This window comes from Babylonia areolata, chromosome 23, assembly GCF_041734735.1.
Source record: "Babylonia areolata isolate BAREFJ2019XMU chromosome 23, ASM4173473v1, whole genome shotgun sequence".
Classification (NCBI taxonomy): Eukaryota; Metazoa; Mollusca; class Gastropoda; order Neogastropoda; family Buccinidae; genus Babylonia; species Babylonia areolata.
The window spans coordinates 39,059,613-39,085,059 of NC_134898.1; the positions used below are offsets into that span (position 1 = coordinate 39,059,613).

The 25,447-nt window shown below is 42.4% G+C and overlaps 2 protein-coding genes across 4 annotated transcripts in view; one reads left to right on the forward strand and one right to left on the reverse strand.

Annotated features, from left to right (window-relative positions):
• The window catches only part of LOC143297940 (uncharacterized), a 69,328-nt gene extending 50,129 nt beyond the window's left edge, over positions 1 to 19,199 (forward strand). For 2 of the 3 annotated variants that reach the window (XM_076610553.1, XM_076610552.1), the window contains exons 28-36: positions 789 to 917; positions 1,928 to 2,047; positions 3,382 to 3,495; positions 4,076 to 4,189; positions 5,996 to 6,121; positions 7,847 to 7,873; positions 13,985 to 14,147; positions 16,520 to 16,623; positions 18,047 to 19,199. In XM_076610553.1, the coding sequence (XP_076466668.1) occupies positions 789 to 917; positions 1,928 to 2,047; positions 3,382 to 3,495; positions 4,076 to 4,189; positions 5,996 to 6,121; positions 7,847 to 7,873; positions 13,985 to 14,147; positions 16,520 to 16,623; positions 18,047 to 18,159 (1,010 nt within the window). In that variant the 3' untranslated portion in view covers positions 18,160 to 19,199. The remainder of the gene's footprint in view (positions 1 to 788; positions 918 to 1,927; positions 2,048 to 3,381; positions 3,496 to 4,075; positions 4,190 to 5,995; positions 6,122 to 7,846; positions 7,874 to 13,984; positions 14,148 to 16,519; positions 16,624 to 18,046) is intronic. The other variant, XM_076610554.1, reaches the window with a different exon arrangement.
• A 3,923-nt stretch (positions 19,200 to 23,122) lies between these two features.
• The window catches only part of LOC143297939 (uncharacterized), a 74,513-nt gene continuing 72,188 nt past the window's right edge, over positions 23,123 to 25,447 (reverse strand). Inside the window, exons 53-54 of the mRNA XM_076610550.1 lie at positions 25,292 to 25,417; positions 23,123 to 24,018 (exon numbers count right to left, since the gene is read on the reverse strand). Coding sequence (XP_076466665.1) covers positions 24,008 to 24,018; positions 25,292 to 25,417 — 137 coding nt within the window. The 3' untranslated portion in view covers positions 23,123 to 24,007. The remainder of the gene's footprint in view (positions 24,019 to 25,291; positions 25,418 to 25,447) is intronic.

A 25,447-nucleotide genomic window follows, 5' to 3' on the forward strand; every position in this document is an offset into this window, starting at 1 on the left:
TGCTACCGATTCAGCCAGCACACAGGCAAATGGAAGGTACATTATACATTGGAACGTATATGTTCTGTATTGTTTGTATAATCTGTGTAGCACAATCAGAATGAAAAGGCTATTCCAGTCTTGAATAAAAAGCTAATTTGTCTTTGTGCATTTCTTTTGTCATTGCTGCTGTGTGCACACATGTCAAATGGCTGGTATATAAGGACAAGCCCGGAGCTTCCTTTTTGAGGAAATGTCTGGGTGTGTTCCAATGTTCCTTTTATTTGCCTGTGTGCTAGCAGACTTGGTAGCATAAACAGTTGTACATGGAGAGAGATACTACTGTGTGCTTGCGGAATTGGCAGCATGAGCAGAACTGACTTGAAATTGTGTCCTTTGTACATGGAGAGAGTTACCACTCTTTATCATTTTTTAACATCTTTGTGACCTACACGCATGGATGGCAAACGGACACAGACCATCAATCAGTGAGTGCCGTCCAGCCCGCCACTAAACGTCGACTGGAGAATAAGAAAATTCTGGCGACTGTAGGACTTGATCCCAACACACTCCGATTCTCTCGCTTCCTTGGCGGACGTGTTCCCACGAGACCAAGACTCCCCCAAAGTATGTGATGATTTTGTGGCAAGTAATGTTGTAATACACGATGATGACGACGATGACAATATTAACGGTAATAGTAGGTCACATTTGTTTGGTAAGTCGTGATGATGATGATGATGATGATGATAATGATGACAATGAACGTGATGCAGATAGTAAAAAAATAATTCCCCATTTATTTTCAGTCACTGCAGACTGCCAGGACGAGGTATGTGACTGCTCAATTCGCCAGGCCAAAGGACATTGTGCACGCACAGACACTCTTCGGCACAACACTCTCAAATTCTGTCCCAGAACCTGCGGTATATGTGACGGTAAGTCTGCAATGTGGTCTTCCTTTCGGGTAATGGTCGATTACACTGTGTGGATTTCCAGCTGCTCTCCCGCAGGAGAACGCGTCCCGACAATGCAACGCCACCACCAATTGTGTCTTCTTTCACTGTCTGCCAGCGTGTTTGTAATACTTTCAAAGCGCTGTTCTCGTTTTCAATAATTTGTTTTTGGTGAAGAACAGTATTTTTGTTTCCGTAGGTTCTTTTATGTGCTCAAATTGATTGCTGCACACGGGGATAATCTGTTTATCATCTCATCCTAAACACTACTACCTCCAAGAACACCAATCAAGGAGCAATGGGATAGGGTTTGTACAGGAATCGAACTCTGGGCCCTCGCTTCATAGTCGGGAGCCCTATCCACTGGGCCACAGCTCACTGTCCTTGGTTGCTGGCATAGTGTGTTAGATAATGACAGTGATGACTGCCCCACCGCTGATGATCATCATCATGACTGCCATGACGATGATGATAACAAGTTTCCAGGCTATATATATATATATATATTCGTGTTTAAATGGAAATTTTAACCTGTAGAAGTTGATTTTCTTTTTGTTTTTGTTTTGTTTCTCTCTCTCTGTCTGTGTCTCTTTGTCTCCATCTGTGTGTGTGTGTGTGTGTGTGTGTGTGTGTGTGTGTCTCTGTATCTCTGTGTCTGTCTGTCTGTCTGTGTCTGTCTGCCTCTGTCTCTCTTTCAAAAATCGAGCCATATATGACTCTTTATCATCATCATCATCTTGTTGCTGTTGATATTAATATCACTTATCCTGAACAAAATTAATCAGTTGAGCGCTTCGAGTAACTGGTTACTGTGTTGTTGGTTTTTTTTTCAAGACCTGATATGGCCCTGAATGGTCGTCTGGTTGGTAAACAACATAGATAAGATACTCTGTGTGTGTGTGTGTGTGTGACTGGTTCAGTGCTGGGATGGCCCCTGGCGGTCATCATGGCTGTAAACCAGCTGACAGACAGTGCGTGCTGACTGGTTGCAGGGCAGGCTACAGAGTGTTCTGACAAGTATTCCTACTGCTCCCAGCTCAGCTCCCAGGACTGCGCCGCCAATGCTTCCTACACGTTCGACTGCATGAAATCCTGTGGCCTGTGCGTGGATGGTATGCATGTCAGCGTGTTTCTGTGGCTGGATTTCACTGAAACTATCTTGAAACTATCTGCCGGGTAAGGGGAGAATGGGGTAGGCAGCTTTGGGGACGAAGGATGGTTGATGATTGGCTCTCGTTATTTTCTGTTTGTTTGTTTGTTTGTTGATTCTTCTTCTTCTGCGTTCACTGGTATGCACACGAGTGGTCTTTTACGTGTATGACCGTTTTTACCCCGCCATGTAGGCAGCCATACTCCGTTTTCGGGGGTGTGCATGCTGGGTATGTTCTTGTTTTCATAACCCACCGAACGCTGACATGGATTACAGGATCTTTAACGTGCGTATTTGATCTTCTGCTTGCATATACACACGAAGGGGGTTCAGGCACTAGCAGGTCTGCACATATGTTGACCTGGGAGATCATAAAAATCTCCACCCTTTACCCACCTGGCGCCGTCAACGTGATTCGAACCCGGGACCCTCAGATTGACAGTCCAACGCTTTAACCACTCGGCTATTGCGCCCGTCGTTTGTTTGTTGATGTTGCTTTGTCTTAACTGTCTATTGATTACGGAAGAATACAAGGTTGGCCATATCCTGGGCAATGATTAGTTTGTAAGTGTGAGCGCGTCGCGCGCACTGGTTCATGTGTGTGTATGTGTGTGTGTGTGTGTGTGTGTGTGTGTGTGTGTGTGTGTGTGTGTGTGTGAGGGTTGTATTATGTGCGCGCGCATATGTGTATATATGTGTGACTTGGAAAGAATACCATAAAATGAAAAATCGTATTTGCGACACAAACGTTCGGCTAACACAGGTTGAAACAAATTTGTCGTCGATCCGTTCATTTTGAAGACTATTTTGCAGATTGTAAGCCTCAAATACTATCTAGTCTTTCACTCGAAGAACGGTATTTTTGCTTTCTGTCAAGTGAGGGAAGATTGTGCTTGAGATGTTGATAAACTTCCAACCAGCTTGATGTTTCAGTGTGAACAATGATAATTTCACTGACCTATAACGTTTCTCACACTCTCATCAAACCGCTCTTTTTTTTTTTTTTTTTTTAAAGGACATTCCGTACACTTTAAAAACACGTAACACATTCGTGTTTAAGAGTACTTTGTGAGGCACATGTTTTGTCGTTTTTATTCATGTTCATATTCTTATCCCTCTGTCCCTAGTTCCCGAAATGGACCTGACCAGTGCTTTGGGTTTATGCGTAGATGCTCCTTTTTTCTATCTTGTAAGCAGAGGGGGATGTAGCGAATATGGATTTGCATGCTTCGACGCCTTCTTGAGACTGAAAACTGAAACTGTGTGAAATGGTGACCATGGTAACCTTCCCTGCAGGTCCCACGTGTGTGGACCAGAGTGACGAGTGTGGAACGTGGATCGACAACGGACAGTGTGAAACAGACAGCACCACTCGCGTACTGTGTCCCCACGGATGTAACCTCTGCTTCAGTGAGTGAAGACTTCTGTGTGTGTGTGTGTGTGTGTGTGTGTGTGTGTGTGTGTGTGTGTGTGTGTGTGTGTGTGTGTGTGTGTGTGTGTGTGTGTGTGTTGTGGTGTGTGTGTGTGTGTGTGTGTGTGTGTGTGTGTGTGTGTGTGTGTGTGTGTGTTGTGGTGTGTGTGTGTGTGTGTGTGTGTGTGTGTGTGTGTGTGTGTGTGTGTACTGATTTGCTTTGTTTTACTGCTAGTGTGTTTTGGCCATTATCATTTTCAGTGTATTTTCAAGGGTGCGGACGTCAGTGCTTATCTATTTTCGTTGAAAATGAAGAACGTTGCCTGTTCTTGTATGTTCTTGTATTGTCTCTTTGTATGACTTTGATACAGTTGATTTATTTTATTGTCTTTTTTCATGCTCCAGTTTTTGAACTTGTTTGAAACGACTCAAAGATATGATACTAAATTTCTGTATCTGTTCATAGAAAAGGCAATGTGCTCAATCTCTGAAAAACAAAATCACACTAGAAAGTTTTCGTCTTTCATATTAGGCCCATTATATAGCATTGCCAGTATATATAATCATGCTGTTCTGTAGATCCCAGTTGCTATGACAACCATGAGAATTGCCACTGGTGGGCAGACGTACATTGCGAGCAGAGCCCGTCCTACATGATGAAACACTGCGCCTACTCTTGTCACCACTGCAGTAGTAAGTATATCTGTGGTAACCATAGGGTCAGTCTGTTAAAAGAAACAAAAACAACCCCCCCACACACACACACACTCTATAGGAGTTAAGGGTCAAAGTTGAAGAAAACAACATCAAAAGTTTAAAACAATTAGAGGTTTGAAAATACGCGCACGCTCACGCGAGAGAGAGAGAGAGAGAGAGAGAGAGAGAGAGAGCTAAAAATATGCACAATGAGGGAGAGAGAGAGCTAAAAATATGCACAAAGAGAGAGAGAGAGAGAGAGAGAGAGCTAAACAATAAGCACAACGCAACATCGTGTGTACCGCAGGCTATCTTTTACCTCCCTCACCCCTCCCAGCGTGTCACCCCCTCACCCCTCCAGCCCTGTAGAGCTGAGTGTAATGACCTGTTGGCCAGCACTCTTCAGGTCAAGTTGTTCAGGGTTTAGGACTTGGTTTGGTTATGGTTTCGTTGTACGGTGGGAAGGGGGTGGGGGTGGGGTGGTGAGTCCTGGATGCCTCTTGGTCCAGGTGGGAAGTTCTAATAGCGTTTCCAGAGGAGAGTCTCCTCCTTCACCCTTACTTCTCCATCCTTCTACTATTTGCTAACCTCCACCCACTAATCTAAAAATAGGTGGATAGCGCATGTATTCTTTGAGCCCCTTTGCTAACTGAAGCCAGCGAAAGTGTTCAATCAGCCATTTTGCGACTCGTGTCAGTATAGCGCGAAGCGGTAGCTTCATATTTGTAGCCGAGCGCTCAGCTGGCTTTACGGCAAGCTTTCACTTGCTCGCAGCGTTAGTTAAGCTGCCATTCCTGTGTGTGCCTCCACAGCCAGTTCACGCTACGTGTCACTGCCCTGTTTTCATGTAATAACTTCGGAAAGTAAACCACTGGAAGATATCAATCAAGACACAACACTTGGCATGTTGTGGGGGCAAGCATAACATGATTTCGTCGAGGACAAACGATTACAGTTCAGAAACTACCACCAGTTAGCAGACTACTTCTCAACCGCCTCACGGCCGGATACTAGGAACAATATTGCATCCAGTTGCCTTCAGTTTTCCTAGACAATGAGCTATCCATCTATTTTTTTTAAATCAGTGACCTCCACCCCATACATCCCCTTCCCCATTTTGTCCGTCCTGATTCATCCAGCAGACAGAAAGTCACGTGAAATGCTTGTTGGCCTTATTCAGGATATATCTTATTCCACCCGGGTAATTCGCCGGTCCTCTGACAGGGCAAAGACTGAAGTGGTGGTCCAGAGCTTTGACCACACACCTTGGAAAAGTGAGATGTTCCTGGAATGAATCCAACACCAACCAACCAATAGTTCTCTCTCTCTCTCTCTCTCTCTCTCTCTCTCTCTCTCTAGCTTTTAGAATTATCCGGCAAGCTTTTTGTTTCTAAAAAGAAAACGATCTAGATGTGAAGAAAACTGTGTCAAATTTCATGTAAACCTTATAAGTGCATAAAAAAAGCACCACACACACAAAAACAAAACAACAAAACAAAAACAAAAACAAACAAAAAAACAAGAAGTGAAATGCGTTTGCACAGTGAATAAATAAACCAGAGTGCACAACCTGCGCAAACTGCATGCATGTCAACGCACAGCACTCAAAAAAAAAAAAAGAAAGAAAAAAAGTTACCTGTTTTATGGCTTTTTTTTTCTTTTCCATTTTGAGTTGTGTCTACACAGCTGAACTGTCATGTTGTTCTTGCTGTACGTGTGTGTGTGTGTGTGTGTGTGTGTGTGTGTGTGTGTGTGTGTGTGAGTGTGCGCACGTGTGTACGTGCGTACGTGTGTAAAATGCAGGCAGGTTCCAGTGCTACAAGCAGCCCTGTAAGAACGGCGGCACGTGCACAGAGGCCACAGGGACGGCTGACGGCTACACCTGTGACTGCTCAGGGACAGGCTACACTGGGCCCACGTGTGAAGAAGGTCAGCTAGATCTCTCTCTCTCTCTCCCACACACACACACACACACACACACACACACACTCTGTGACTGTGTCATATACATGTATATATCATGTAAATGCATGTGGATATATATTGGTATGATTGCATAGGGTATACTCTCTTTCTTTCTCTCTCTCTCTCTCTCTCTCTCTCTCTCTCGCTCGCTCCCTCTCTCATGTGGGTACATGAACATTTATGTATGTTTATGAATATGCATAATGTGTAGTTAAACATCGTTACATGTATGTGCGTATGTATGTATGTATGTCATATTTGAATCCTCCTTCCTTCTTTTAAATTCAAAGTAATACATTATTCACGAGATCGTCGTGTAATGTACATTCATCGAGTAAATGAAATTCACAGTCTCCCTTTTTCCGTATTCAAGTCAAGAAAACTCGTTCGCAATTTACTATTGTATTGGGGCTTTTTTGTGTTTTTCTGTCATTGTGTGCAGCTCAAATCGGTCTGCTTATAATTAAAAAAAAACCCCGTAACTTAGAAGATTCTTTATTTTTATCATCCCAGTATGCTTCGTACGAATTCTGTAGTCTCCCTTCTATGGCATTCTTTAAACTATTTACGCTTGTTGTTCCTTGATTTCTTACCGAGTATGTGTAAAACCAGTTGCCGTGAGAATATTTCGAACTGTGAATATCCAGCGATGATATAAATATAAATGATGGTTGCTACCACCAAGCTGGAGGTCTATGGCCCTTACCACCCTCCTTTACGCTAGCGAGACCTGGACTGTCTACAATAGACACCCCAAACAGCTCAATCGCTTCCACCTGAACTGTCTCCTCAGACTCCCCCACATCATGTAGCAGGACAAAGTCCCCGACATGGTAGTCCTGGAATGAGCTGGCCTCTGCAGCGTCTACACCCTCCTGCAGAAATCACAAGCCAGGTAGGCTGGACATGTGGTCAGAATGCCAGACAGTCGACTGCCTAAGCAGATGCTGTACGGAGAACTGTGTCAGGGGCAAGCGCTCAGTTGGAGGACAGAAGAAACGCTACAAAGACTGCCTCAAAGCGTCCTTTAAAGACCTGGACGTCGGCATCAGCACATGTGAGACGCTTGCTCTGGACCGTCCAGCTTGGCGCAGGAAGATCAACACAGGAGCCCGTGCAGCTGAAGCCAGGCGCATCACTGAGACACAACGAAAGGGTGCTGTGCGCAAGGTCCGAGCAGCATCCACGGACTTGTGTCCCACATGTGGGCGAGCCTTCAGGGCCCGGATTGGCCTCATCTGTCACATCCGGACCCACAGCCACCGATATTCCCCCTGATTTTTCCGAAGGACGAACATCATAAATGATGGTATATAAAAAATCACAAAAAATCCAAAAACAATCTGATGTATATTTTTTCTTTGCTTCTGTTACGTTCATCCAAAATTGATTTGTTTTTGTACGTCAGTAATAACCTTACCTAATTCTCCCATTGTTTTCTCGCCCAGAATTTGTCTTGAGAATTTTGTATGGACATTTTCGTGAGGAAAATGATTGAGCAAACCTACTTCAAACGATCCAGTTACATCAGATGTGTCATTTCGATTTGATATAGATGTGTGTTTCTGCTTCATGTCGTAAGATTGTTACCTTCGTATCAAATAAATCAATTTATTATCAGTGCTTGTAAGTTCTCGTTGTATCGCTCTTTTTGAAAGCATGAATAACTGTATTGCTTTGTTTTGACAGATGTGTTGACTGAAAAACGACGTGAAGGTATTTGTATCGTTCTGTTGTTTCAATCATGAAGTGGATTGGGATCGCAGGAAGGGGTCTTGCAATTTCATATACATTATTTTTATTCTATTGGTATTCAGTTTCAGTCTCAAGTTAGAAGTGCGCTCCAGCTGTAATAATCTGGATTAAGCCTGGGCATCTAACTCTGCGAAGACGTCAACATATGATAAACAAGGAATTTGGTGCTTTGCAGGTTTTTTTTGGTGTTTTTTCTTTAATGTATATAACAATTTCGCTTCGCTTTTGATGCCAAATGTTATCACAAAGAGAGAGGGAGAGAGAGAGAGAGAGAGAGAGAGAGAGAGAGAGAGAGAGAGAGAGAGATTGTGCGTGCGTATGCAAGTGAGTTAGATGAGTTGTGTCATGATGTGCTGTGATTGTGTGAACAGATTTATTTTGTTATTTCGTCATTTACACTTCGACTTATGAAAAGCGCGTTGAGTGGCATTCAATAGAGAAAATGTTGAATAAGTCTACTACTACTAATTTTTTTTCTCTCCCCCCACCCCGGACTTTCTTGGAGGACTACTACTGCTACTTCTACTACCACTACTATTACTACTATTTTTATTATCTTAGTATTGTTGTTGTTATTTGAGATGTAAAACCACCTTTGGCGCTTTGATTTGTCTATGCACAAGATTCAGCGCTATATAAATACCATTATTATTATTACCTTTTCCTGGTGATTTATTTATTTTTTTTTATTAAAGAAATACCCAACAACACCGGTTACCATTCTACTTCAGTAACTGGTTTAACAAAGAAATAACTTTTAGTTTTGTTAACTTTTCAGAGGTGGGCTATATTGCACCACAGATTATTTTTATTTTTATTTCACATGAGGGTCATCCCTTATAATCATGTGTGGCGAAGTGTTCAGCGCACTTGCTTTAAAAAAAAAGATTTTTTTTTACATACATTTCTCAGAATCTTCATTTTCTCGTAAGCTTTGTATTGTTTCAACACCATGCTTGGATCATCATCTATAATATCACGTAGCTGAAATATTTGCCTTTTAGAAGTTTCTGTTTGAATTTCATCACTTTATGTAGCTTATTTTCCTCTCTCTCTCTGTCTCTGTCTATAATTATAACATGATATAATTTTCATATGCATTTCAATACACGGCATTTAGCAACAATTCAGTCTCTCTTTAATTTATTTTATTTTATTATTATTATTCTTATATTGCACATTTTGTCGAGCCATATTCAACTTCTCATTTTCTTTTTCTTCACTAATTGGAATCTGGGTTTGTCTAATTGTTGGGTTTTTTTCGCACATAAGCTCACTCTGCAAGAAAAAAAAAAGTTATATATATAATTATACTTTCAGCATACTTATGTATTCCATCTAATAAATGTATGTCACATTGTTTTGAATTTTGCTTGGTATATTCTGATATCAAAATTTTGTTCGTTTCAATCTTTGCTTTATATGCGATTGGAATAGTGACAACTTAAGCTCATTCCCACCAGTCAGCTTATAGACGTGGTCATAGTTGCGAAACAGCCCTTCTTAGAATAGTGAATGATTTGCTTTCGGGATTTGATGAGGATAAGATATCTGTTCTCGCTCTCTTAGATTTGTCAGCAGCTTTTGACACTATCGACCACTCTATCCTCTTGAACAGACTTAAAACTTCCTTTGGTATTCGTGACACTGCACTAGCATGGATCACGTCTTACCTGTCAGATCGTACACAGAAAGTGTGTGTAAATGGTACATACTCTAGAGTATCTGCCTTGAAATATGGTGTCCCACAAGGGTCCGTCCTAGGTCCTGTTCTTTTCGTGCTGTATGCGGCTCCTGTGTCGGATGTCATCAGTCATCATGCGATGTCGCATGAGAGCTTTGCTGATGACACACAACTTTATCAGTCGGCTTCCATAGCTGAATTTGATGCACTGGTGACTCAAACACAGGAGTGCATTGCTGGCCTAAAGGACTGGATGACTCTCAACAAGCTGCAATTAAATGATGATAAGACTGAATTTATGATAACCTGTCCAAAGAAGTTTCGTCAACATCCTTCCTTTCCTGACTCTGTTCTGATCAATAGCACACCTGTTCGCAGTCTTGGTGTAATCCTGGACCAGTCTCTTTCCTTCCAACAGCACATTTCGAATATCTGTAAAGTTGCCTATTTGGAACTGCGTAGAATCAGCTCTATCCGCCACTATCTCTCAACCGATGCAACCAAGACACTTGTATGCTCTCTGGTTCTCTCAAGATTGGATTACTGCAACTCTCTTTTGGCCGGCCTTCCCAAATACCTGTTACACAGACTCCAACGAATTCAGAATAACGCTGCCAGACTCATTTGCAGAGCTTCTAAATTTAACCATGTTTCTCCTCTCCTTCAGTCTCTCCACTGGTTGCCTGTTTCTGATCGAATAGACTATAAGCTATCCACTCTGACCTTTTCTGCAGTCAACGGATCTGGCCCAAAGTATCTTTCTGAACTCATCCATATCTATACCCCGTCTCGCCAGCTCCGTTCTTCCTCTGATACTCGACTTCTCAGGATACCTCACGTCAGTAGTAAGACCTATGGACACAGATCGTTTTCTTTTCAATCGCCAAAGACGTGGAACAAGCTCCCTGATAACCTCCGTCATTCTGATTCCCTCGCATCTTTTAAATCTCGTCTCAAAACTCACCTTTTCCCTCAGCAATAAGTTCAGTTGTGGCAGGCCCACAACTACATGCATGTATATGAATGTGTATTGTGTGTGCGTGTGTTTATGTAAGTATGTGCCTGCCTATGTGTGTGTATGTGTTAGGGTAGCTGTTAGATACACATGTATGTTAAAATGTATGTATGCAGTGTGTGTGTGTGTGTGCGTGCGTGCGTGCGTGCGTGCGTGCGTGTGTGTGTGTGTGTGTGTGTGTGTGTGTGTGTGGTCACATTTTGGTGTGTGTATGTAACATAGATATAATGTTTTATGTTATCAAAATCGTTTTTGTAAAGCACCTAGAGCAGATTTCTGGATAGTGTGCTATATAAGTATCCATTATTATTATTATTATGAAACTCTTGAATGTTCATCCCTTCGGACACGTGGGGGTATATTTTGAGGTATGTCCTTTCTGTTTGTCTCCATGGTTCATACGTTTGGTTTAGTTGCAAATGACTTTTTTTTAATTAAAAAAGTTACTGTCATTTATTTGCAATATATGTATACATCTGATTTATATGTATGTATGTATGTATGTATGTATGGGTTTTTTTTTAATTGATTCATGTATCTATGTATTATGCGTGCAAATATTACGAATATGTGTATTTGCCTGCATATTAATTTTATGTGTGAGTGCGCTCTGCTATGAAGGCCAGTTTTATAGAAAGCTTGTCTGCTTATCATATTTTCCTTATTTATCAAAAATCGTTTGCCTCTCTCTCTCTGTGTGTGCTATTTTACCGTCATGAAAGTTTGCATCTTGTCCTTGAGTACTCCTTGGAATTTCCCGCTATTGAGTGCTCAAATGAAAATCCCCAAAGCTGCACTGTACACTCTGTGTTCCTTTCTGACACACAGAGAGAGAGAGAGAGAGAGAGAGAGAGAGAGAAGGTGCGCAGTTTTGGGGGAAAGTACCAAAAAAACATTCTGCACCATCCTGTTTCGTGAACATTTTGCCTGGTAACCTGAACCGTATCTGCCTAGGGACGTTCAAAATAGGACAAAAAACAAACAAACCAAAAACCCAAAAACCACCCCCCCCCCCGGAAAAAAAAAAGATCCGCTGTGAGTTAACCTGCATCATATCTGTCTACCGCAGGAATATATTAGAAATATTAATATAACTTGCGTCCCCAGTGGTAGAGGAATGTCCAAACCCAACAGCAGAGGGGCGTCCAGGGAGAACACATTGCGTTTCTCAACTCACAGGGGAAGTGTTCAAGTGGCCTAGGAAGCGAGAGCATGTGAGCGCTCTAGTTCGAATCACGGTTCAGCCACCGATATTTTCTCCCCCTCCGCTAGACCATGAGTGGCGGTCTGGACGCTAGTCATTCGGATGAGACGATAAACCGAGGTCCCGTGTGCAGCATGCACTTAGCGCATGTAAAAGAACCCACAGCAACAAAAGGGTTTTTCCTGGCAAAATTCTGTACAAAAAATCCACTTCGATAGGAAAACAAATAAAACTGCACACAGGGAAAAAAAAAAGAAAAAAGAAAGAAAAAAGGTGGCGCTGTAGTATAGCGAAGCGCTTTCCCTGGGGACAGCAGCCCGAATTTCGCGCAGAGAAAACTGTTGTGATAAAAAGAGAAATACATTTCTTGTCAACCTGTATCCTATTGAAGCAGAAGGTTATACATGTTTTTAGCCTGATTCCTGGCCAGTCGTACGGACGGACAAAAAAGGAACTGTGTTTTTATCCTGTACCTCTCCCCCCCCCCTCCCCCCCCGCCCCCCCCCCCCCCCCCCCCCCGCTCTCCTCCAAGCCAGAAGGAAAAGAAAAGGTCAACAGCTACACCCTTCATTAAATAATGCTTCTACTGGAGGAGAAATCGACAAACAGTTTAATCTGTACACCTGCTGGTCGGTGTCATTCAAGGTGTCATGCAAGGCCGGAATCACATTGCGTTCACTTTTTATTCTCTGTTCCCAAAGCAACGAAAACCGCCGTGCGTTACCTGCTTGAAGAAAGTAACAAACCGGTATCAGAAAAGCATACAGAAGACAGAATGTATTGGTTGTGTCACATGCCTTTCTGAGCGTGTATGTGGTGCCTGAAATCTGATTGAATGAAACAGGAAACGAATGATGAGCACCCATTGCCAACCGTCAGACGGTTCTACCCAGATAGGTAGCCTTTTGTGCAAATGACTCCGTTTGTAAAGCGCTTAGAGCTTGGTTTCTGACCGAGGATAGGCGCTATATAAGTATCCATATCTATCAATCAACAACAACAACAACAACAAAACAACAAAAAACAAAAAAACAAAAGACGTCCGTTCGAAGTGAGATTGGAAATCCACGCAACATCAGTCGATATTGTTGAGGCATTGAGTTTGTCTCTCTCTCTCTCTATATATATTTTTTTTCTTTAAAGTATTTCTACACTGTTTCATTCTCTCTCTCTCTCTATATATTTTTTTCTTTAAAGTATTCCTACACAGTTTCATTCTCTCTCTCTGTCTGTCTGCTCTCTCTCTGTCTCTGTCTGTCCGTCTGTCTCTCTCTCCAGCAAAATCAAAGCATATGATGAGATCTTAGCAAGCCGACATAATTTGATTAATTGTTTCCCAACAGTGTGTAAGCAAGGGAAAAGGCGCAGTGTAAGTATGCGTGTGCATGTCTATGTGCTTGTGTGTTCGAGTACATGTGTGTGATGCCTGTGTGCACACACACATGTGTGTGTTTGAAGATTTTAATGTGGCAATGTTTTGTATGATTTTTATGTTGTTTCCGTAATTGTAGTCTTTGATTCATCCGTTTATGCCTCTATCATTATCAATTTGATTTGCTCTATGTAATTTATTTATTCACATTTATATCATATATTATATTGTGCGTATGTATGTGTATGCGTGTGTGAGGGCATGGTGTAAAGAAGCTTCTAGCTTATCCATTCTACCCTCAATAAAACATTTGTCATTGTCATTGTTATTGTCATTCTCTCTCTCTCTCTCTCTCTCTACTATATATATATACACTATATCTATATCTATATATATATATATATATATATACGATATATATATATATATAGTTTTTTTCATATATAATATATATATATATATATATATATAGTGTTTTTTTCCTTAAAGTATTCCTATAGAGTTTCATTGCCTGTTGACCGCTTCGTGAGAAAATTGGTGATTAACCATTGCATCCCACCCCGAAAAGCCAGAGTATCAGATCTTTGTGAGTCCTTGAAGCAGATCGGTCACAGGAGGAGACCAGGTAAGTTTAGCAGCAATGAGGACATAAATATATATATATATATATATATATATGTATGTATGTATGTATGTATGTATATAAGCAGGTGTCAGGAGAGGGATGCAAACTGGTTCATGTTATCTTCATATCATTCACTGCTCAAACTGTTCCAACGGCCTGTTGTGTTCGGCAGTCATCCCGTGTGCTGAAGGATGGAGGCGGGAAGAGGTACACTGCTACAGGTACTTTGGCAAGTGGAGAACCTTCAGTCTGGCCCAGGACGTGTGTTCGAAAACTAACGCCACCATCGCCACAGTCATGTCTGCCGCTGAACAGGCCCTGGTTCGCAATATATCGTAAGTGACATGGGCCATCGTAAGTGACATGGGCCATCGTAAGTGACATCAGCCACCGTAAGTGACATGGGCCATCGTAAGTGACATCAGCCACCGTAAGTGACACGGGCCATCGTAAGTGACATCAGCCACCGTAAGTGACATGGGCCATCGTAAGTGACATCAGCCACCGTAAGTGACACGGGCCATCGTAAGTGACATCAGCCACCGTAAGTGACACGGGCCATCGTAAGCGACATGGGCCATCCATCGTAAGTGACATAGGCCATCATAAGTGACATGGGCCATCCATCGTAAGTGACATAGGCCATCATAAGTGACATGGGCCATCCATCATAAGTGACATGGGCCATCATAAGTGACATGGGCCATCCATCATAAATGACATGGGCCATCATAAGTGACATTGGCCATCGTAAGTGACATGGGCCATCCATCATAAGTGACATGGGCCATCCATCGTAAGTGACATGGGCCATCCATCATAAGTGACACGGGACATGATAAGTGACATGGGCCATCCATCATAAGTGACATGGGCCATCCATCATAAGTGACATGGGCCATCATAAATGACATGGGCCATCCGTCATAAGTGACATGGGCCATCATAAGTGACATGGGCCATCCATCATAAGTGACATGGGCCATCCATCATAAGTGACATGGGCCATCATAAGTGACATGGGTCCCTACACGAAAACCATGCACATAATGCACACATGCGCACGAACTATTATTAACGGAACATTGCCTCATATGCAAAGCTGTTGGAAAATGCAAAATAAGCCAAACATTGTTCAAGTACAATTGTGTCATGACAATCACAATAGCAAAAATTGACTATCAATTACATTTGTTAAAGAAAGGTGTCGTGTTTTTTATTTTATTTATAAGGGATGCAGAAAGAAGGGGAGAGATGCTTCAATAGGCCTCTCTGAACTGCTTTTTTGGGGGGCGGGGTGGGGGGGGGATTACAGAGTGTGATTTTCAAGTAACACACTTTTCCATGCACACTCTAAGACTTTGTGCTCTGATTTATGAACAGGCACAAGAGCGAACAGTGATGGCGAAAAAAAATTGCCTAGAAAATGTATGGACAGATACATAGAATTGTTTCAAATAGATATAAACAGTATAGTGGTAAAGTGTTGTCAATGTGCATTGAATCCATGCAGTCATGTGTGGGGACCAGGTGAAGTGCTCTGATAGTGGCTGTACAGGATCATGTCTTTCAGCGCAGTGGACAGGTGTGGTTACGAAAACATATTGCTCTTTTCACCTTGACCTTCACCTATCCCGTAGTCTTATGGACTGTTGGGGCGCCACAGGTGATCTGGCAACCAGCATCCTCCAATCCTGTCGGTTTTCTGACCTGATTGTATCGCTCAACCTCAAGCCCGTCCATTCTGGGATGTTGTCCTCCCATCTCTTCCTCTGTCTGCCTCTCCTTCTCCCTCCTTGCACTGTGCCCTGCAGGAATGTCTTGGCAAGCCCTGATGATCTCATGACATGGCCATACCATCTGAGCTTGCGTCTCTTGAGGTTGCTCTTTTACAAGTGTGTATTCTGGCCATGGCAACAGCTCATCAGAACAATGGCTTAATTGCGTGGTTTCCAAATTTACCGAGAAGAACAATTTTACCGAGATTCTGTTAAACTACGAGGCCAAGCTTAACACAGATCGGGACAGACGAGCCTCATGAACAAGATTTGACAGTTGCCTGGTTTAGGCATAACCTCAACGCGATGCTCTTGTACCCAGAGAACACTTAACATGGTATCGAATTGGAGCCAAACTACAGGTGGGACTTCCTTTTCCATTAATTCTCCAGTTTATTGTAGGCGCTAAGCTCTCTAAGATTTTGGTCTGACTTAAAGAACAGGTACAAGGACGAAGAGTGAGGGAGGAAAATATTGTCTGGAAAGAGTATGGACAGAGTATGACGGGGCGCAATAGCCGAGTGGTTTAAGCGTTGGGTTTTCAATCTGAGGGTCCCGGGTTCGAATCACGGAAACGGCGCCTGGTGGGTAAAGGGTGGTTATTTTTCCGATCTCCCAGGTCAACATATATGCAGACCTGCTAGTGCCTAAACCCCCTTTGTGTCTATACGCACGCAGAAGATTAAATACGCACGTTAAAGATCCTGTAACCTATGTCAGTGTTCGGTGGGTTACGGAGACACGAAAATGCAAGGGAGTTCAGGCATAGGCAGGTCTGCACATTAATGTTGATATGGGAAATCGGAAAAATCTCCATCCTTTACCCACCAGGCTCCGTTACCGAGATTCGAACACGGGACCCTCAGATTGAAGGTCCAACGCTTTAACCACTCGGCTATTGCGCCCGTCATTTCTTCTTTTGATTTCAGCGGCGAGAAACCTCTCTGGCTGGGTGCCACACGGCGGGATGGGAACGCTGGTTACACGTGGACCGATGGAGGTCTGGTATCTGGTTACACTAACTGGAAAAGTGGTACGTTTGACATTAAAGAGGAAAATGATTGTATTGTATTGTATTACTCTTTTTTTTTGTCACAAGAGATTCCTCTGTGTGAAATTCGGGCTGCTCTCCGAAGGGAGAGCGCGTCGCTACAGTGAGAGCGCCACCCATTTTTATTTTTCATTGTTTTCTGCCTGCAATTTTATTTGTTTTCTTATCGAAGTGGATTTTTTTTACACAGTTTTGCTAGGGACAACCCTTTATTTGCCGTGGGTTCTTTAACGTGCGCTAAGTGCATGCTGCACACGGGACCTCGGTCTATCATCTCATCCGAATGACTAGCATCCAGACCACCACTCAAGGTCTAGTGGAGGGGGAGAAAATATCGGCGGCTGAGCCGTGATTCGAACCAGCGCACTCAGATTCTCTCGTTTCCAAGGCGGACGCGTTACATCACGGTCAACACTCCACGATGAAAGTGCTTGTCTGAATGGCGAATAGGATTCCTACAGTATCTTCCCAGGGAAATTAACCTCCACAAATTCAAGTTCACGCGGAAAAGATTTGTCCACATCCACTGCGGATGTCCGCAAGTTTGTCAGAGTCAGATCACCCCATCATTAATTTAACTAACGAGTTCCTGCGAAATCAAAAAAAAGAAAAGTGTACCTCGGTGTGTTTATATGGACTGGATGTGAAGATCCAGTACAAAGTATGGACATTTCAGAATTCGTGGTGCATTTGTGTCCATTTACATCAATGACAGGTCAGTTCAGAGACAGACAGACAGTAAACAGACAAGCGCTGTCATACGCTAAAAGATATGAGTTTGATGAAAACCACTTTTATTTTACAGCACACTTAAAGTTAAAGCAAGCAAACAGGTTGAAAGCGGATTTTTTCTCCGCAATCTTCTCTCTCTCTCTCTCTCTCTCTCTCTCTCTCTATATATATATATATATATATATATATATATATAAGGAATAAATAAGCAGATCTTGCTTCAATGATCACTGTGGAAAGAATTGTTTCACCACCTTTCTAGCCTTCACTCTCAGTTTGTACTCTTTCTGAAATGGTATTGACTGCCATTATATCGTATTATCATTATCATCATTATTGTTATCATTATTATTGATATTACAATACAATACATCTTTATACATCCATTTGGAAATTAATTGTGCATCCATAGGCTCGTCACTCACCCGACACAATATCTCAGCCCATATCTAAGTCCAGTGCACACATGCACACACACACAACTTGACAAAGGTTGGACCAAAAATTCGAAAAGTTACAAATCAAAAGTAAAATACATACAAGCAACAGCGGCTTCATTTCCACACACACCCCTAATCACCCTCCCCTCCACACACAGACACACACACACACACACACACACAGAGACTCATTATTATTCATCAGCATCGTGGTGTGTCCGTTGTGTTGACAGGCGAACCACAGGGTGACGAGTTGTGCGCCATGATCAAAGGCTCGAACGGCGAGTGGAGGAGCATCTCCTGCCTCGTGAAGAAGAGATTCGTGTGCAAGTACACCGTGTCTTAATTAACCCGCCTGTGCACGCCATATATCTGCAGCTCACGTGGCCTGGACGATTCTACGCGTTGGTCGTCTTTGACCACCACAGTGTGGCATCCTCCTCCTCTTCCTCCACAGTTTTGTCCACACCCTGCGTACACAATGCTAGGTCTTCTTCCTCGAGTTTTCCTTGCAAAACACATTTTCGTTTCTGTGTTGAATCAGTCCTGTGTCCCAGTGTAAGTGAGGTGTAAACACACACACACACACGTGCTTTTGCCTCTGCATGCAATGATCCAATACCCATACTAATCAATAAATAATCAGTAATCATACTGATCAACATTTCACACTGGCCATGAAAAGACATGCGCTTTTTGATATTTATGTATGTATTTATAACTGTTTTTGCCATTAATTGATCCTGTTTCGAAAAACCTACTTTATTTTTATTTGCGGTGGTTAAAAGCCATGTTTATTGAAAATTCGCTTCAGTTCATTAAACACATGTCTAAATGGTGCACCCCCTTTTGATGTCCCATCACACAGTTCACACTTCAGCTGAAACGATCGATTTCATTCATGAAACATCAGTTGGTTTAAGTCTATATAGATATAGCGAGCGGGGAAATGAATCCAATTCCAAATAAGCATGACACATCACGCATTGTCCATTGTAATAAATGTGGAAATCTGAACTGTTTTTGACATAATTCATTTATTGTTCATGGTAAATGACAATTTCTCGTATGTTAAAAAAAAAAAAAAAAAAAAAGAGATAGAAAGAGACAGAAACTGTGAATTGCATGTTTACTTCCTTGGACTTCGAATGTCTTGAATAGGCTTTGTGCATGTTGTAACGAGGTGGTGGCTACATTCTTCACGGTGCAGTAAGCTCCAGTAGACACCGTGCATGGTACGCTTTACCCATTTCCTGCTTCCTCGTATGTTTTGTACTTGGGTAAGTGAAAACGTGATTATTCAGCGTTGTTGTGCTTACTGTCAAAGTCTTCTCTGAGAGCAGAAATGGTACTTTTTTCCGTCTTCGTCAGAGCAATAAAGGAGTATCTCACGGCGTTCTAGTGTGTGTGTGTGTGTGTGTGTGTGTGTGTGTGTGTGTGTGTGTGTCTGTCTGTGTGTGTGTGTGTGTGTGTGTGTGTGTGTGTGTGTGTGTGTGCCTGTCTCTCTCTCTCTCTCTTTCTCTCTGTGTGTGTGTGTGTGTGTGTGTGTGTTGAGTAGTCATTATTTCAACACCCGTTCGCTAAAGTAACACGTCAAACTTGGTTAAGCCCTGCTTTGGGGTTCGACAAAAGGAAGCCATGACCCAGTCCTCTCCTTTCCCTGTTTCCACATTGACAGATCTGTCAGTGTCAAGTGATTACAGTTAGCAGTTTACATAATGCAATACACTGAGAGGCATACCTACCTAACTTCCTTAAGAGGAAACACCCTGTTAAAACCTATGATACAGCAAGAAGAAGTGTGAGTGGCTGTTCAGTCAACAGTCACTTATTATTTGTTACCTGGTCAAAGGACGACACCAGGCAAGGAGTGGATATTCAGTTAACAGTCACTAGTTGTATGTTATCTGGCCTTAGCTTAGGACGACACCAGGCCAGGTGTGGCTGTTCAGTTAACAGTCACTAATTGTATCTTTTCTGGCCTTAGCTTAGGACGACACCAGGCCAGGTGTGGCTGTTCAGTTAACAGTCACTAATTGTATCTTTTCTGGCCTTCAGATGACACCAGGCCAGGAATAGCTATTCAGTTAACAGTCACTAATTGTATCTTATCTGGCCTTAGCTTAGGACGACACCGGGCTAGGAGTAGCTGTTCAGTCAAAAGTCACTAATTGTATGTTAGTCACTAACTGTATGTTATCTGGCCTTAGCTTACGACGACACCAGGCTTGGAGTGGCTGTTCAGTTAACAGTCACTAATTGTATGTTATCTGGCCTTAGCTTAGGACGACACCAGGCTAGGAGTGGCTGTTCAGTTAACAGGCACTAATTGTATGTTATCTGGCCTTAGCTTAGGACGACACCAGGCTTGGAGTGGCTGTTCAGTCAACAGTCACTAATTGTATGTTATCTGGCCTTAGCTTACGACGACACCAGGCTTGGAGTGGCTGTTCAGTCAACAGTCACTAATTGTATGTTATCTGGCCTTAGCTTACGACGACACCAGGCTTGGAGTGGCTGTTCAGTCAACAGTCACTAATTGTATGTTATCTGGCCTTAGCTTACGACGACACCAGGCTTGGAGTGGCTGTTCAGTCAACAGTCACTAATTGTATGTTGGTCACTAATTGTATGTTATCTGGCCTTAGCTTACGACGACACCAGGCTTGGAGTGACTGTTCAGTCAACAGTCACTAATTGTATGTTGGTCACTAAGTGTATGTTATCTGGCCTTAGCTTAGGACGACACCAGGCTTGGAGTGACTGTTCAGTCAACAGTCACTAATTGTATGTTAGTCACTAAGTGTATGTTATCTGGCCTTAGCTTACGACGACACCAGGCTTGGAGTGGCTGTTCAGTCAACAGTCACTAATTGTATGTTATCTGGCCTTAGCTTTGGACGACAGTCAACAGTCACTAATTGTATGTTAGTCACTAATTGTATGTTATCTGGCCTTAGCTTAGGACGACACCAAGCTAGTAGTAGCTGTTCAGTCAAAAGTCACTAATTGTATGTTAGTCACTAAGTGTATGTTATCTGGCCTTAGCTTACGACGACACCAGGCTTGGAGTGGCTGTTCAGTCAACAGTCACTGATTTTGCATGTTATCTGGCCTTAGCTTAGGACGACACCAGGCTTGGAGTGGCTGTTCAGTTAACAGTCACTAATTGTATGTTATCTGGCCTTAGCTTACGACGACACCAGGCTTGGAGTGGCTGTTCAGTCAACAGTCACTAATTGTATGTTATCTGGCCTTAGCTTAGGACGACACCAGGCTTGGAGTGGCTGTTCAGTCAACAGTCACTAATTGTATGTTATCTGGCCTTAGCTTACGACGACACCAGGCTTGGAGTGGCTGTTCAGTTAACAGTCACTAATTGTATGTTGGTCACTAATTGTATGTTATCTGGCCTTAGGACGACACCAGGCCAGGAGTGGCTGTTCAGTTGACAGGCACTAATTGTATCTTATCTGGCCTCAGGGTGACACCAGGCTGGTGGATTCCACTCAGGTGGACATCCATCGCCTTTCCCTGATAAGAGGGTGTCAGGGTGACTGAGTATATTTGCTCATCATTCAGAAGAAAAAAAAATCTATTGCGTCAATCAAACCTTTGCCTCGGGTGCATTGCATGAGACACACATGCCTAAAACAGACATTCCATAAGATGTCATGTCATGCTTAGGTGGCAGGATATAAAAAAAATAGAGCAGCTGTTAAAGAAAACCGTGAGTCTGTACTTGGAATTGCGCTAGTGTGAGAAAAAGATTCTCAATAATTGGAAAAAAATAACTTATTGGTGTCAAATGCCTCCCAAGAAACCAGACTTATGCTGACAGAACAATCACTTTTGATGACTACATCATTTTTCAGAGGAAAATGACCAGCAATCAGTCTAAAAGTAATGTGAAAAACAAAGTTCCCAGTGAATACTTAGAGAAATGATACAGCAGCTCATATGCATTAGTAAGCATTTGCCTAGAAATGTTTGATGAAAATCACAAAAGCATTGTACTTGTCAGTACCTGTATACACCCTTGATCAGGCTCTACTAAAATACCCAGACGTTTTAAGAGGAAATAAGAAGTAAATTTGATGATTATTTGATTATGTGGAGATTTTTAATGCAAATTCAAAGTAATGGGACCAATGCATGATACCAACACAGAAGGACGTGCCCTTGAAGAAATTACAGGGGGAATTCTTCTGAGTCCATTAGCAGCCACTACCTGAAAAAAAAACCCCTGTTGAACAAGACAAGGAGACCAGACATCCGTCAAAGACGTGGATAAGATCTTGGGTAGGACAAGCAGAAGACATCATTCAGCTCGTGTGCCAGCTCTGAAAGAGACAAAAGAATGTGAAGAATACCACGAACATCTCGAGCACCTCTTCATCACAAACCTTTCTCGCACTCTGTGAAGACACTCAGGAATAGCCAGTGGGTAGGACTGATACAGAGGCGAAGCTACTAATAAAGGAAAACAGCTGTGCAAGCAATAAAAACTTTGCCTTTGAGAGTGTTGCTGCACAAATATATGCATGTGATCCATTTGTTTCAGGGATCGATTATCTGTGTGTGTGTGTGTGTGTGTGTGTGTGTGTTTGCCTCTCTGTGTATGTTTTTGCGTATGTGAAATCCCGCCGGCTGACACTTGTGTTTCTAAGCCGCGCACAAGGGATATATGTCAATGCGCGCACACACGTGTGTGTGTGAATGTGCGTGTGTGTGCGCGCGCGTGCGTGCGTGTTTAGGGTGGGTCTGGGTACAAACGTTTTTCAGTTGAGGGTTGGGCCTTGTAGTCTGCAAATTGTTGAATGTGCGTGCTTGCTTGCTTGCTTGTGTGGGTGTGTGACTGTGTATGTTTTCTCACTTTTTTGCCTTTTATATATCATTCATATAAGTATATTGTATCTGTAAATTTATTTGATTTTTCTTTGTCCATTGATTTTACTCCATTCTGTGTTTGCTTTACAAACACCTGCGTAAAGCTTTCAAGGTGTGATTGGCGGGTTTGGTTTTATGCTAAAGTCAAGGATCTGCTCCTCTTTTTTTCACAGCAGATGTGATGTAGTTAATGTGGACCAACGGCATGCTTTGACACTGAATCTGAATCTGAATTGTCTGGTTCAAGACTGCTGCTCTAACTTTTGGTATCATACACATACAAAAGCACACACACTATCACACACGCATACACTCACACACATGCATCAACACACACACACAAGGTACACACACACTTTCACAATAATCATTCACAAACACACAGAAAGACGTTACGAGGTAAGTCTTTATTGCGCTGACGAAGACAGGGAAAGACGTAAGCACAACTCTGATTACGTCATCACTTATCTGGAATGCACTGCACATTCCAGGAAACAGGAAATGGGTAGACAGCGACTCTGCAAAATCCCCACTTGAACGTTGCTGTACACGTGGAGGAAGAAGCCACGCTCACCACCCCCTCAAAACATTTTTCTTGTTTCATTTTTTTAATTTACAAGAATGTCGTTTACGTTAAGTGATTTAAGAAGATAAAAAAAAAAGCTGCATTACTGTTTTTTGGGATCAGTCGTTTCCACTGAAGTGTTTCCCGTACACTATGTGCTGAGACATTGACATGGGAACTTTAGGTAGACGCACGTAGAATGAACAGAAATACATTTTGAAATTTAAAACAGCGTGACTTCTGACTGCTGTAAAGAATGCTTTTTTGTAGGTCTTTCGAAGCAGGATTAGTGAACGGCAAAGCAAAACAAATTTTAAAGCCAGCGTGGAATGCTTATTGGTATGAATTATTGATTACATGCGATATATCATATACGATTATTAATGCTTAATCATTTAGTATGGATTACAGGTTATTACATGCAGAGTTCGAGCACGTGTGCACACGCTACACATACACGTGGACACAGGAATGACTAACACAGAAGTGAAAAGGTGCTCAACAAGAAAAACTGAGGAAGAGTTCTTAACTGGCATTGTATACCGTAGGATGTGTTTGAGGATGTGGCATTATGGTCAAAGACAACCAGTATGTAGAGTGGTCCTCGTCAGTTGCATGTATCTGGCGTGCAGGCGGGTTAAGACGCAGTGTACTTGCACACGAATCTTTTCTTCAGGTGACAAGAGATGCTTCTCCACTTGTCGTTCGTTCATTTGAACATGGCGCTCTTCTTGTCACCCTACTGTCCGCCTGTCAACAAAACAGACACACCACAATGGTGCAGAATATCAATATAATATAATGGCAGTCTTAGCGTATGTGGGTTTGTCCGCACACAGTGACACTTCCTTGAGAACTGAAATTGAAACTGAAACTGATAGACAGAAAAAAAGTAAAGATAGATAGATAGATAGATAGATATTAAAAAAAACCTCTGCACACGCACTATCCACGCATAAAATTATTTCATTTCTGCTGATTTTTCTTCTTCAAATTTTTGCGCTGATGTGCTTCTTAAAGAGGCTGTAACATAAGTGATACAAGATCTTATTTCAATCTCATAGAAACCTCCACTTCATTAATCATGTTTCATTGAATGATTACATTTTCCAATAAGGAACAACATTAAGGTAAGAGGGTACACAAGAAAATCATAGTATGATTGATAAATAAAACACTTATACATTTGAACATATGGATGTATGATAGTGTACAGCTTCAACTTACCCTACCTACCTCACCCACCAGCTGGGATTTACCCCAGGATCGTTCTGGGCTTGTAAAAATTGCCCCCCCCCGCCCCCCCCCCACGCCCCTCAATTGGAAACTACCCCTTTTCTATGAGTTTAATTAATCAAGCTATTGAAGAAAAAAAACCCCAAAACAACAAACAAACAAAACAAAACAAAACGAACAAACAAAAAAAAAAACAAAAAAACCAACAACAAACAAACAAACAAAAAACAAAAAAAAAAAAAAACAAACGAAGGGAGGACGTTATGGACCAGCCTTTATTGAACCCCTCTCTCTACCTTCCACTACAAATATACAGAAGCAAAGGCGGGGTAGCCCTGTATTGAAGCTGCTGACTACTGATATATGGCAAAAGTAAGGGAACGGAATGGAATGAACGAATCAATCAATGAATGGACCAATGAATGAATAAGTTTGCCTAGTGTATCAGAAGCAATGGAAAGGGGAATCTCGAGGTCATACTTATATTCCCCAAGCTCTGTTCCCCCAAATTTACATTTTCTGGGTCTTTGTTCGACCATGTCTATTTTTTCAGCTCTCTCTCTCTCTCTCCCCTCCCTACCCCCACCACCTCCGCCCCCCCGCCAAGAAATATATATATATATATATATATATATATGTGTGTGTGTATGTATGTATATATATATACATATCTCGTGTATCTTTCTATCTATCGAAATATATACATCTATATAGACAGACAGACAGACAGACACACAGAGAGAGAGAGAGAGAGAGAGAGAGAGAGAGAGAGAGAGATCTAGCTGACCTTCTTCACACGTGGGCCCAGTGTAGCCTGTCCCTGAGCAGTCACAGGTGTAGCCGTCAGCCGTCCCTGTGGCCTCTGTGCACGTGCCGCCGTTCTTACAGGGCTGCTTGTAGCACTGGAACCTGCCTGCATTTGTATCGTATCGTATCGTATTGT